General features: G+C 39.7%; 2 protein-coding genes across 2 annotated transcripts; both read left to right on the top strand.

The window, feature by feature from the left end:
- The first annotated feature begins 4945 nt into the window (after positions 1–4945).
- LOC145897844 (choline/ethanolamine transporter flvcr2b-like) lies at positions 4946–6349 on the top strand. Its single transcript, XM_082986296.1, has one exon. The coding sequence runs from the start codon at positions 4946–4948 to the stop codon at positions 6347–6349; it is 1404 nt and encodes a 467-aa protein (XP_082842422.1).
- A 1240-nt stretch (positions 6350–7589) lies between these two features.
- LOC145897843 (choline/ethanolamine transporter flvcr2a-like) lies at positions 7590–8975 on the top strand. Its single transcript, XM_082986295.1, has one exon. It carries the CDS (start codon positions 7590–7592, stop codon positions 8973–8975), a length of 1386 nt encoding a protein of 461 aa, XP_082842421.1.
- Positions 8976–14315: the final 5340 nt, after the last annotated feature.

Below are 14315 nucleotides of genomic sequence, written 5' to 3'. Positions count from 1 at the left end.
ACATATGCTAAAGTTGATCTGATAGGAATGGGGTTTTGCATCGAAACCATGTTGTCTGTCCCACTTGCTTAGATGTTTTTAAGGCATCTATTGCAAATTCGGAAGCTAATGATCCTCACCACTTCATGTATCACGCGATCGGAAGAGGTTTGTACAAAAGTTTGGGTCCGCTATCTGTCCTCATTGTGCAATACTTAATGGTGTTGGTGGCTGTGGTGATTGTGTTTTTGTCAAAAGTGAAATTTCGACGAGCGGACGCTGAATCTGCTGAAACTCTCAAGCTTTTGTCCAACGCAAAGTAGTGACGGTGTTTTGGGAAGAAGGAATATTCAAGCTTTTGAAATTTTGTGATATTTCAGAAATGTTTAATCAGGGTCGCAATATTTTGTACGTTACGCGCTTCAGCAACAAAAAATCTACAAAAGCCTCAAAATTTCTACTGGGTTACGCAAATTAAATCACTTCAACATCGGTAATATACAACTATTTGCAGTATAGGACGAAAGCTTGTAATCTGTATGGTTTTAGCGATATATGTCTTGTTTATTTTTGTTTATTCTTGTGTCTATTGATTAAGAGCGTAGATAGGAATTTTTGAGGAAAACAGAGAAATTGTAATGATTTAGTTGCCGAAATTCATGCCCAGGTATTTATAAGGTCTGTCGTACTGGACGCAGCGTATTGAAAAAAACATAGCCTACGTACTGCAGCACGTCCTTTTCATAACGATTGGTGGTTAAATAATCATTGTCGTGGTCGAAGGCTGCATGTTGATTAAATGCAAACAAAATGTGTGATGCTGTTACAAGATTGCAATGACTGAAAAATGCGTTCGTTGTTTATTAACAAAAAGTTATCACGAAAGCAGTTTGATCAGCTTGCAGGGCCTCGTGATAATTTGCTAATAGGTATAGCATCAGTCAACGATCAGAAAAACAAAAGGCTGTTTTTGTGATTAAAACGAAAAAAAATGACAGTACCTTAAACAAACTCTTTTCTGAAACAGACAAGTCCGTATTGTTAAAATGATGGAAACAAAGCTGTTTAAAACCAGATGGCTCATCGTCAGCATTCTGGCTGTTGCGTTGACACTGCAAAGCCTGAACTTTTCATTTGGCATTTTTAGCAGCGATTGGGTTGCATTCTTTCACATCACCTATGCTGAAGTCGATCTAATGGGAATGGGATTTTTCATTGGTACCATGTTGTCTGCCCCACTACTTGCTTGGATGTTTTTAAGGCGCCAATTAAAAATTCGGAAGCTATTGATCCTCACCACTGCATGTATCACGTGTAGCTTTATTTTTGTTGGTAGCGCGCTACTAAACAATAAGTTGTTCGCTATGGCTTTTGTTGGTCAATTTATTCTCGGAGTCACCAACGCCATCAACAAATCACTACCAGCAACATTGGCAGTTTTGTGGTTTCCATGATAATGAAGTGGGAAGTGCTCTTGGAATAACCGTTGGTGGTTTATCACTCGGCCTTGTCTCCGTTTACATTGGGACTACAATAATTGAAGAGGAAACGCCTAAACTTGAATTCAATGGTTTCACCTCCAATAGTTTGCCAGTGAAAGTAAATCAGTCGTTGAATCTGACTGATATTTCTACTCCTTCTAGTATTTTGAGAACCTATCGTTGGTTGAACTTTGCCTGTGCTGGGATAGCTTTTGTTTTGTTTCTCCTCGCAGTTTGGTTTGCAGCTGATGAACCGCCGCTGCCCCCAACTAATGCCCAAGCTCTTAAACGTATAAAGCAGGCCAGTGAAAGCGATGAGCCGCGGGCAAACTTAATACAATTTCTGGAGAGGACGAAAGAATTATTTGTAGATTGGTACACTCTTCTGGCTTTGACGTTTACCATATATTTGCAAACATCGATTATACAAATGACATTTTTAGAGCAAGTGCTTGAGGCCTTGCAGTTCACAAACCCAAGGCTGTGGTCGGGCTACTTGCTAATTACTTACATGAGCGGATCGGTTTTAGGAGCTGTAGTTGGTGGCAAATTAGTGAACGTATTTAAGAACTACATCCGTTTGGTTAAATTCACAAGTTGCCTTTTTTTCCTGGCTTCAGTATGTTTTACTAACCCTGTTTACATGGCCAAGTCGACTTGAGCATCAAGTCGACTCGTGACCGGGTCACGTGATTTTCAAATTCGACGCGCGAAAACGACGAATTTACATGGGGCTTTTAAGTCAGCTTAAGTTAAGCTGTCTCGGGCTGACAGGCTGTAAATTCAGACTCTGTACTAAATAAATTATCAATATTTCTAATCTAAGCATGCAGAGAAAAGTTATTGGCAGTTAGTTTACGCAAATGGTTGCTGCAAATTGGTCCTTGATTATAATGTGAGTTTACTTTGCCAGATATAATAGATGATTAAACTAAAAGGCTGCATTTTCCTGGAATGTGTTCACAACTACACCATGGTAAGAGTATTCAAGTGAAAATTTCATGTTTAGTAGTATTAATTATCTCTGTCCTTCTTCACAGGATCCTTTTCAGAAGCTGTCTTAATCCCGTAATCCCATGTACAATTGAGTGTCAGAAAAGACTGAATGGAATGTTTCATACCAGCCCAATGTTAATTAATTTGAAACAAATATACAGAAGATGTGATAGTTAATATGTGTCATGGCATTCTTGTCATATTTGTTTTATTTTGACAAACAGAAAAGGTTTACATAAGCCTGCTTTTGTATTTTATGGTTGATTGTTGTTCACATAATCCTTGCATAATTGAGATGCAGTAGCCTAAATATGAATAAACAACCAGTTTGCATTGACTTGTTATATTATAGCACATCCAGCAGCAAATGAAAACAGTTAACACAAGTGCATTCTTCTTTCAAGCAAGTGTCAGCATTCCTGCAATGCATTTATTTCCTTCAGGTCTCCAAAATGCAACTTAGGTCCTCAAAACGAATGTTGCTTTTTTGTATCTTGATGCTTGTACAATTCATTTAACACTTGCGCAGTATTTATCAAAATTAACTCGAGTAAGCACATCCTTCTCGCCCCTGCAGCATAGAGCATACTCACGTAGTTGTACTAGAACTAGTTTCTTACTTTTAAGATTTATTGTAAACAGCAAACCCTCAACGCACAACCTCATAAACAAATTACCTAATCCTAACTTCTTCGCGGCACTTGTCGCTACTGGGTTTAAGCTGACTTAATCGCTTAAGCTGTCCCGTAAACCACTCTCCGCGTTAGATCGAAGGCCGAGACGGCTTAAGACGCTTGCCTTTTTCTCTTCGCCGAAAACGAGAGAGTCGGATCGGCGAGTCAGCTTCGAAGCCGTCTTAAACCGTCATGTAAACGGGGTTAACTGTCGCAGTTTACGAGCAATCTGTCTGGCTCATGATAATTTTCGACTTTGCCCAAGGTGTTTTCAGCCGAATTAACCTGGTTGTTATGATGGAGCTTATAACACAGCACACCTTCCCGACCGACGAGGGCTTTGTCAATTTATGGACAATAACTGTCGACGGAATATACGGGACAACGTTGGTTGCAGTCGGAAGGGCTTTATACAAAGGTTTCGGCCCAATGTCCGTCCTCATTATGCAATGTATTATATTGCTGTTGGCTATGGTGATTTTGTTTGTAGCCAAACTAGAGCTTCGTCGAGCAGATGTTGAAACAGCTGAAGCAACCAGACTTTTGGCAAACGCAAAGTAGGATGTTTGTTGAAAAGGAACTTTGACTGAGTTATACTATAGAATTTTTGTCACCTTTTTGTTTGGCGTTCCAAAATTTTCTGTTTAAAAATGTCACAAAATTTATTTGCAACAAAACAAAATCATGCGGCCTCTTACCATCAAAGAATTTGCTTAAACTAATATTGCTGTCAGTACTTTGGTGAGTTGTTTGCGTTTTGGCGTTACATGCGAGATATAATAAATGTGTACACCAAGTATTTTCCGCCGACTTGTTTTGTTATGACAGGAAGCCTGTGTTTAATCACACCAAAGCATATTAGCTTGATTGTTTAAAATGTCATAAGCGAGTACAAAAACGAGTTAATACATTGTAACATTATAGTAGTTTATTCCCACTAAATATGGGGTGCATCAAATTGTTAATTTGCTTCGTACATACGGCATTTGGAAAATGATATTTGCCTTGTCATGGAACGTCACGTGACTGCTTTGCGAGTTACAGCGAAGTCAGGTTGGGAAACACAAACACTTTGTTAGATTTGATTGACCACGTGACGGGAAGCAGATGCTTATTGCGGAAGCTATGGCTGATCTCACGCCTATTGTTCCTTTCCTATTTAAAAAGTAAGACTGGATTCCATGCGGCTTCACACTGGAATAGGACTTTTCCGGGACATATTTTCTTTCTTTTGTTACCTGAATTGTGACCTCACATCGTCCACCATGTTATCCTCCCCACTGAAAATCAACAACCAATTTTCATGGCTATTTAGAGGATAATTTACAAACTTAGGTTGTTGTTGAAAATGCTACACGCGCCGCGATCCGCTTTGTTAGGATATTGGTATTACGATCATCTGCAAATAAGACAGGCCTTGGAAACGAGAACACTGATACATTATGGCCAGGGCAGGAATTAGGAACTACGAAAATCACACTAAAACACATTTTTCTTCCCTCCCTCATTTTTTTCTGCCTACGTCCTTTCAACAACGGGCGGAAGTATTATACAACATATCCTTTGCCTATTATCCGATGATTTACTGCAAACAAAAGGTATGGCATATGCGATTAGTCAACCGATGCAACCACCGAACACAGCCAAAATTTTATGTTCGTAAAAAGTTACCACGAAAAATAGGAATTGAGGTGGAAAGATTGAGTTAGCGAGAATGTGAAATAAACTGTATATTTCCAGTGGTTAAAGTAAAGCAAATCTATATCGTTGATTTACATAGGGCCCTCTTTCTTAAGGACAACCCTGCATTCCAAAATGATAGACACAAACTTGTACAAAGTTAGGTGGATCATCGTCTGTATTGTGGCTGTTGCGATGATGCTTCAAAACCTCAATATTGTCTTTGGTATTTTTAACAGCGATTGGGTTGCATTCTTTCACATCACATATGCTAAAGTTGATCTGATGGAAATTGGGTTTTGCATCGGAACCATGTTGTCTGCTCCACCACTTGCTTGGATGTTTTTAAGGCGTCAATTGCAAATACGGAAGCTACTGATCCTCACCACTGCATGTATCACGTGTAGCTTCATCCTTGTTGGTAGCGCGCTACTAAACAATAAGTTGTTCGCCATGGCTTTTGCCGGACAAATTATTATTGGAGTCACCAACGCCATCAACAAATCATTACCAGCAACATTGGCAGTTTTATGGTTTCCAGATAATGAAGTGGGGAGTGCTCTTGGAATAACTGTTGTTGGTCTATCACTCGGCCTTGTCGGCGTTTACACTGGAGCTACAATAATTTTGAAAGAATCCTATAAAGATCAACTAATTCACAAACATTTAGCATTTTATAACCAGTCGTTGAATGTGACTGATACTCTTACTCCTTCTAGTAGTTTGAGAACCTATCGTTGGTTGAACTTTGCCTGTGCTGGAATAGCTTTTGTTTTGTTTCTCCTCGCAGTTTGGTTTGCAGCTGATGAACCGCCGCTGCCCCCAACTAATGCCCAAGCTCTTAAACGTATAAAGCAGGCCAGTGAAAGCGATGAGCCACGGGCAAACTTAATACAATTTCTGGAGAGGACGAAAGAATTATTTGTAGATTGGTACACTCTTCTGGCTTTGACGTTTACCATATATTTGCAAACATCGATTATACAAATTACATTTTTAGAGCAAGTGCTTGAGGCCTTGCAGTTCACAAACCCAAGGCTGTGGTCGTGCTACTTGCTAATTACTTACATGAGCGGATCGGTTTTAGGAGCTGTAGTTGGTGGCAAATTAGTGAACGTATTTAAGAACTACATCCGTTTGGTTAAATTCACCAGTTGCCTTTTTTTCCTGACTTCAGTATGTTTTACTGTCGCAGTTTACGAGCAATCTGTCTGGCTCATGATAATTTTCGACTTTGCCCAAGGTGTTTTCAGCCGAATTAACCTGGTTGTTATGATGGAGCTTATAACACAGCACACCTTCCCGACCGACGAGGGCTTTGTCAATTTATGGACAATAACTGTCGACGGAATATACGGGACAACGTTGGTTGCAGTTGGAAGGGCTTTATACAAAGGTTTCGGCCCAATGTCCGTCCTCATTATGCAATGTATTATATTGCTATTGGCTATGGTAATTTTGTTTGTAGCCAAACTAGAGCTTCGTCGAGCAGATGTTGAAACAGCTGAAGCAACCAGACTTTTGGCAAACGCAAAGTAGGATGTTTGTTAAAAAAGAACCTCGACCGAGTTAATAGAATTTTTTTCACCTTTTTTTTTGACGTTCCAAAATTTTCTGTTTAAAAATGTCACAAAATTTATTTGCAGCAAAGCAAAATCATGCGGCCTCTTACCACCAAAGAATTTGCTTAGACTTATATTGCTGTCAGTACTTTGGTGAGTTATTCGCGTTTTGGCGTTACATGCGAGATATAATAAATGTGTACACCAAGTATTTCCCACCGACTTGTTTTGTTATAACAGGAAGCCTGTGTTTAATTACACCAAAGCATATTAGCTTGATTGTTTAAAATGTCAAAAGCGAGTACAAAAACGAGTTTATACATTGTTACATTATAGGAGTTTATTGCCACTAAATATGGGGTGCATCAAATTGTTAATTTGCTTCGTACATACGGCATTTGGAAAATGGTATTTGCCTTGTCATGAAACGGCACGTGACTGCTTTGCGAGTTACAGCGAAGTCAGGTTGGGAAACACAAACACTTTGTTAGATTTGATTGACCACGTGACGGGAAGCAGATGCTTATTGCAGAAACTATGGCTAATCTCACGCTTAGTTCCTTTCCATGTTTTAAAAATTAAGACTGGATTCCATGCGGTTTCACACTGGAAAGGACTTTTCCGGGCCATATTTTCTTTCTTTTGTTACCTGAATTGTGACCTCACATCGTCCACCATGTTATCCTCCCCACTGAAAATCAACAACCAATTTTCAGGGCTATTTAGAGGATAATTTACAAACTTAAGTTGTTGTTGAAAATGCTACACGCGCCGCGATCCGCTTTGTTAGAATATTGGTATTACGATCACCTGCAAATAAGGCCCTGGAAACGAGAACACTGATAAATAGCCACCAGGGCAGGAATTAGGAACTACGAAAATCACACTGAAAAGCATTTTTATCCCATCCCTTAACTTTTTTCTACGTACGTCCTTTTAACAACGGACGGAAGTATTACACAACATATCCATTGCCTATTATCCGATGATTTACTACAAACAAAAGGTATGGCATGTGCGATTAGTTAATCGGTGCAACGACCGAACACAGCCAAAATTTTCTGTTCGCAAAACGTTACTACGAAATTAGGGTGGAAAGATTGAGTTAGCGAGAATGTGAAATAAACTGTATATTTCCAGTGGTTAAAGTGAAGCAAATCTATATATCGTTGATTTACATAGGGCCCTCTTTCTTAAGGACAACCCTGCATTCCAAAATGATAGACACAAACTTGTACGAAGTTAGGTGGATCATCGTCTGCATTGTGGCTGTTGCGATGATGCTTCAAAACCTCAATATTGCCTTTGGGATTTTTAACAGCGATTGGGTTGCATTCTTTCACATCACATATGCTGAAGTTGATCTGATGGAAATTGGGTTTTGCATCGGAACCATGTTGTCTGCTCCACCACTTGCTTGGATGTTTTTAAGGCGTCAATTGCAAATTCGGAAGCTACTGATCCTCACCACTGCATGTATCACGTGTAGCTTCATCCTTGTTGGTAGTGCGCTACTAAACAATAAGTTGTTCGCCATGGCTTTTGCCGGACAAATTATTATTGGAGTCGCCAACGCCATCAACAAATCATTACCAGCAACATTGGCAGTTTTATGGTTTCCAGATAATGAAGTGGGAAGTGCTCTTGTTGGTCTATCACTCGGCCTTGTCGGCGTTTACACTGGAGCTACAATAATTTTGAAAGAATCCTATAAAGATCAACTAATTCACAAACATTTAGCATTTTATAACCAGTCGTTGAATGTGACTGATACTCTTACTCCTTCTAGTAGTTTGAGAACCTACTGTTTGTTAAACTTTGCCTGTGCTGGGATAGCTTTTGTTTTGTTTCTCCTGGCAGTTTGGTTTGCAGCCGATGAACCGACGTTGCCTCCGACTCATGCCCAAGCTCTTAAACGAAGAAACAGGGCCAGTGAAAGCGATGAGCCACGAGCAAACTTAATCGAATTTCTGAAGAGGACGAAAGAATTATTTGTAGATTGGTATTTTCTTCTAGCTTTGGCCTACACCATCAATTTACAATCATCCATCACACAGGTCGTCTTCTTAGGACAAATGCTTGAGGCCTTGTCGTTCGTAAACCCAAGACTGTGGTCGGGAATTAATCTAATTAGTTTCATGAGTGGCACCTGTATCGGAGCTGTAATTGGTGGAAAGCTGGTGGATGTTTACAAGAACTACATTCGGTTGGTTAAATTTACCGGTTCCTTGTCCTTCCTGACGTCCGTGTGTTTTTCCATCGCACTTTACGAACAATGCACGTGGCTCATGATACTTTTCAATATAATACAAGGAGTCTTTAGCCGACTTAACCTGGTTGTTATCATGGAACTTATAACACAGCACACCTTTCCGACCGACGAGGGCTTTGTCAATCTATGGACTATAACTGTCGACGGAATATACGGGACAACGTTGGTTGAAATCACAAGGGCTTTATATACAGGTTTCGGGCCGATATCTGTCCTCAGTATACAATGCTTTACGATGTTAGTGGCTGGGGTGATTTTGTTTACAGCCAAAGTAGAACTTCGACGAGCAAAAGTGGAAACGGATGAAGCAACCAGACTGATGTCAAGCTAAAAATTGAATTGTGTAAAGTGCATACAGATGGCCACTGTCCAATTCATATTATTGGCCCTACTTTGCTTATCAGAAAATTAGAATGCTTGTTAGAGAAGATTAGTTAATACGATCAAGCTATGCGTTTTGTATAGTTTTTGCTTCAAACTTGTTTTTTTGACATATCGAATATATTTTATGTTCAAAAAAGCAGAAGCAAAAAGCAAGCGTTGTGGCACCAGATATGTATATTGAATTGGTTAAACCGCTTGACTGTAGTTTGTGTTGTTTGTGTGCTTTTTTGCGAGAAAAAGGAAATGTTTATACCAACCATTTTCCACTGGTTCGTCGTACCACGATAGGAGGCCGCTATGTTACTGGACTTGTAAAATATATGTGATACGACTTTAAAATTTTGTCCGAACCTGAATCGTAAAACATAAACCCTAGTGCCTTGATGACATGTTGTGTATATGTATATCTGATAATTAGCTAAATTATTTGACAATCTGAGCAAAGAACAGACAAAAACTCTACATTCATTACTTTAGGTGATAAATAAAGGACATCAAGGTGACTAAGCCTTGAAGGATGGTTAAATCGCAAAAATAAGAGCAAACCTTTCGAATTTGTCAAGGGGACATTATTTTACCGCAAGATGACGCTGTTGTCGTGTTCCGCGTGGGTTTGGCGTCATCTAAGGCGCAATCTGGCGGGTGATTGGCAGCATTGGTCAAGGGCCCGACCCATATACCAAGACGAAAACCTGATCGGTATTCGTGCCCAGGATGTCCTGGGTTCAAATCCCGGTGTGGTCAAAAAAAAAAAAAAAAAAAAAAATCTAAGGCGCAATCTGTACTCAACCTAATTTGTCATGTTTTTTTTTGACTTTTCGCTCTGCTCCCTTTCGTGTGAATGGTGGTAGCGTATTTGTGTAAAATAAAAATAAAAGAAATGTTATTAAAAAAAAAAAAATCTAAGGCGCAATCTAATCAAGCACTTTTCAAATGCATTAGCAAAAGAATGTCCCCAAACTCAACGAAATTAGTAAAAAAATGGTAAGTAGCCCAAACTGATTCAACATATGAAAGAAAGCCAGAAAAAAATTATCTGTCATTAGGTACACGTTATACCGATATTGGACAGTATTTGTGCATATTGGTGCACCGTACACGATATCTGACTTGACCTGACAAGATGGGTTTTTTCGTTTTATTGTTTCGTCCAATGTTATCACGCGCAAATGACCACATATTTCAACATATTTCAACAATATATACAAAAAAATAGAATGACTTGGAAACCGGTAAAACGAGGTTATCTGTGGATAGTAAAAAAGAAAACGTCATTATATTAACAATAGACATGTTATATATACATGTCTGCATTGTCTATGGTTCATTGCACCCCAGTCGTTTGTCAGCAAATTCTCCCCGACTTTGCTTTTGTCAGCCGCTGAGTGCCTTCAAGGAAGTTGGTGAGCCGATCACATGACAACGGGATACGGTTTTTCTTGATCCTGTGAAAAACTGATGCAAGCTTTCGGTTTGTTTTCACCAACCACGGGCGCTTTATAAAGTTGAGTGCAGACGCTACGTTGCGGTTTTGCGCGGAAGTTTGGTAAACAGTGCCGATGTTCTCTGTGCCACTGAGTTCTTGCTCCAACCCAACAGCGTGAAATTTTTGTGGCGTACGTAGAGTAGTTAAGCAACCGTACGTAAATCCCATGACTAACCAAGCGCGCAGATCTCAGGTTTTGGCGATTTCCTGCGAACCAATTTCTCTTCAAGTCACATGATTTGAAACCACGTCATTTTTGCAAATTGTGCCTAACATTCTCTTCGTAAATTTTGAAATATGGTACTGATGGTTGCAAATAAATATGCAAAACCTTTAACACGTACTTTACAAGATTTTAATAATGTGCACAAGCGTTAAAGCCGTTATTTCTGAAGCAATTTAAGCAATAAGTCAGGTTGTTGTTGGTAGACATATTATTATCTAAGGTCATATGGTTTAGGAATTCAAGAGTACACATTTGCGTAGGTGCACTATGGGCAGGCAGACGATCTTCCTGGATCAAAAAAACGCAGTACGCTTCTTCGTGATGACTCAGAAGGCTACAACTAAACATTCCTTATTGGAGGATTTTACGCAATAGTTCTCGAATTCCAGCGGAATTCTTGCGGACTTTTTAACTGCCACGGTCTGTCAATTCCATGAACATTATAATTATATGAAAAACTAGGACAGACGCACAAACTAAAAGCAGGCTATTTTTCAAGAAACGAGCCAATTAATATATAGAATATTGCTGTTAAAAATAAAAATAGTATTCAAAACAAGCACGGTAAAACTGGCTCATGGCTATTTTCGCAAATTTTGCTGCTGAGCGGCCATTGGGATTGGGACGCATTTAATATTTAGTTGTATTTTGTACAACGATAAATGACATTTATGGTCGTAAAAGAAAAGCACTATATAGTTTGGCAACACACAAAATTATAACAAAGTCACAAATAACGCAAGACCGGTAACTCGTCCATAAATCGTATTATAACCATTTAACATTGTTTCTCAACCTTTTCCCATGCCCTATCCTGTAATTTGGCTGCCCTTATTTCGTTTTTGACGTTCAACCCCAAAATTAGTGAATATATAAAGAAAACCAAAAATTGCAGATGTCACCCTGGTGGAGAACCAATGTAATAACAAACGACGATTGTTGATGGATGTTGATTTACAGTTTGTGATTGCAAAAGACTTGATTTTGCAGCGCCAAAGAAACTCTTCCGCAGTAAAGAATGCACCAGAAAGCAAATGGGTTTGTGTTTTTCACGCAAAGCGGTGTTTGTGTTTTGTTACGCAAATCTAATTTTGTGTCACGGTTGTTTAAAAGACGTTGGTTTTTCAACGACCTGCTCGTAAATTTGATTGACAAACGCACGCCCTGGATTCCTGACTGCTTTCCTGTGTCGAAAAAAACAAGCGCGGCGCAGAGCGATTGTTTATCTCAAAAACAGCCTAAAGTCGACGACCGTCCGAGACATGAAAACATCCATTTGACGCAATTCCCCTTTGTGACGTCACAAAAGCACTTTCCTGAGAGCGAGTTTGTGGTTTTTGCCGCGGCGTCACACGCTATTGAATGTTTATCACTCACTTTCAGTCAATCGAATCTCGCCTATGTTTACCAGATACCCTTTCGCAACCCCAGGGATTCAATGGCAGATTATCAAGGCTTACAGCATGGGTCAGTCACCTCCAGGGATCATAAAAACAGCAAACTAACGTGTAGGTAACGCAACAAGCAACGCAATTAGTCTTTCACACACAAAAATATCAATGAGAAATAAACGAAACTAAAAACACACATATTGCAATGAAGCCAGTTGCACATATTGCAATCAAGCTAAATGATTAAATGAGCAGATCTACTCAATAAAATTTAAAACACAAAGTGCGTGAAGTTATCCTACAGCAAATTAGAGATTTGTCGGGTCATTTGGGATTTGGCCCAACATAAAAGGCACCCATTACTGCGAATCAGATATTTCAATCGCCTTCTAATCTTGTTGACTTACCGTTTACCCTTCGCTGGGCATTCCCCGGATGACGAATGCAGTGGTCACTGGAGTGTGTTTAATGGGCGATTGTTACGTCGCAATGGGTCGTTTCTCCGCCAGACCGCAAACCCATGCTTTTATGTTTTAGGTGACAGTAAACACACACACACACTTTGGTGTAATTGATTCAAAACATAGGAAATTCCGCGCCAGTAGTAGCATGACGGAAGCAAAATTTCGCAACCGCAACTGCACTGTTATTTGACGGAGAATCAAACACATAACAATATGTTTGTATATTTCCCAAGTTTAGCTGGCCCTGCAGTATATTTAGTCACAAATATTGAAATGACAAAACACATCTTTCCAAAATTACAATAAATCAGCACAAAGCGTGTTGTCCCTACAAGGCCATCCGCTGTCGACTGTTTACGTTTGAATTTATTTAGGGCGTTTGTTAAGCATTATGACGTAACAACACCCCACTGAACTAGAGCCTTGGTGCGTAGAGGAAGTGATTTGTTTGTGTAATGCCAGCGGAAAATACTGACTGATCGCGTCAGTTAGCTAAACGAGAATGACCCCAATGGTGTGGTGGTAAAAAAACAAGTCGCACGACCACTGGAAAGAACTTCGACCTCTGTAATGTAAACGAATAATGTGGCTTGTCGCTGATGCCCATGTGTTGTATCAAAGCGATCGGGGCCCAACTTGATGACGCATTTCATGACTTATCAATTTTCCGTTGTCTTCTTTGTCAAAACAATTCTGAAAATTTGCACTGTCATGAATTTTGACAAACATGTTGAATTTTGACAAACATGTTGCTTATTGTCATAATGTTACAACACACAACTAACGTCCATATTAATTCGATTTTCGGCCAATGCCGAAAGAATTTTCGTGAGATCGTTATCGGCAGCACAACGCCCTTGCAAACTGACCTTGCATAACCAGCAGTAGGAATTACTGCAAAAGTTCGGGTACCTTGATTTTGCAGCACCACGTGACTGGGGACAACAAAGCCCTTTATGTTGCAAGAAACGGGGATAAAATCGTCAGAATTCCTCTAGTTGCTCAAAGGGCATAATACCGCTGTGTATGGCTGGCGTTGGAACAGTTAGTCCCTGGGGTTTTGAGCGATAAGTTTTTCCTCGAATTTTACGGGTGAATAAATCCACTGCTACGGCATGATGTTGAGAACGGAAGGGGAAAAACAAGTGCCCCCTTGACGTTGCAAGCACCGCGTCCACAGTGTAGACCCTGGAAGATATGCAGCGATAAAGAGCCAAGTACGTGATTTTCAGAATATTTTGCGAAATCACATGGTACACTTTATTTAGGAACTGTTGCATGTAAAGCCTTTCTCTATAAAACACGATATAGCTATATTATAGAGATACAAGTTTGGGTTTGTAATTTTTTTACATTTTAATACAAAATGCTTGGCAAAATAATATATGTTTCTTACAGTTTAATCCAGCGATATCCATGTTTGCCTACGAAGTAATAAACGTGAGACGAAAACGGGTGGTTGCGCACTGTAAACATGCGAAAAGCGTAATTTGTTTGGCAATGTTGGTGTGCCGCGACCCCGTGCAATTGCCATAACCCAGTAGTTGCTGGTGAACTTCTGCAGCAAATAATGAAAATACGTTCGGTTTCGTGCGGAATACGCCAAGTCAAATCCTTTAAACTGCTGCCGTTCCCTGGATTTTTCGGTCAAAAAGATCATCTGGCCATTTTATTTGTTCCAAACAAGCAAATCGCGGGACATCATTCCCATTAGTATTTT

Source organism: Ascidia mentula, chromosome 4, assembly GCF_947561715.1.
Source record: "Ascidia mentula chromosome 4, kaAscMent1.1, whole genome shotgun sequence".
In the NCBI taxonomy this organism is placed as follows: domain Eukaryota; kingdom Metazoa; phylum Chordata; class Ascidiacea; order Phlebobranchia; family Ascidiidae; genus Ascidia; species Ascidia mentula.
Note: the sequence above shows the minus strand (reverse complement) of the source record. Positions and strands in the feature narration are given on the sequence as shown.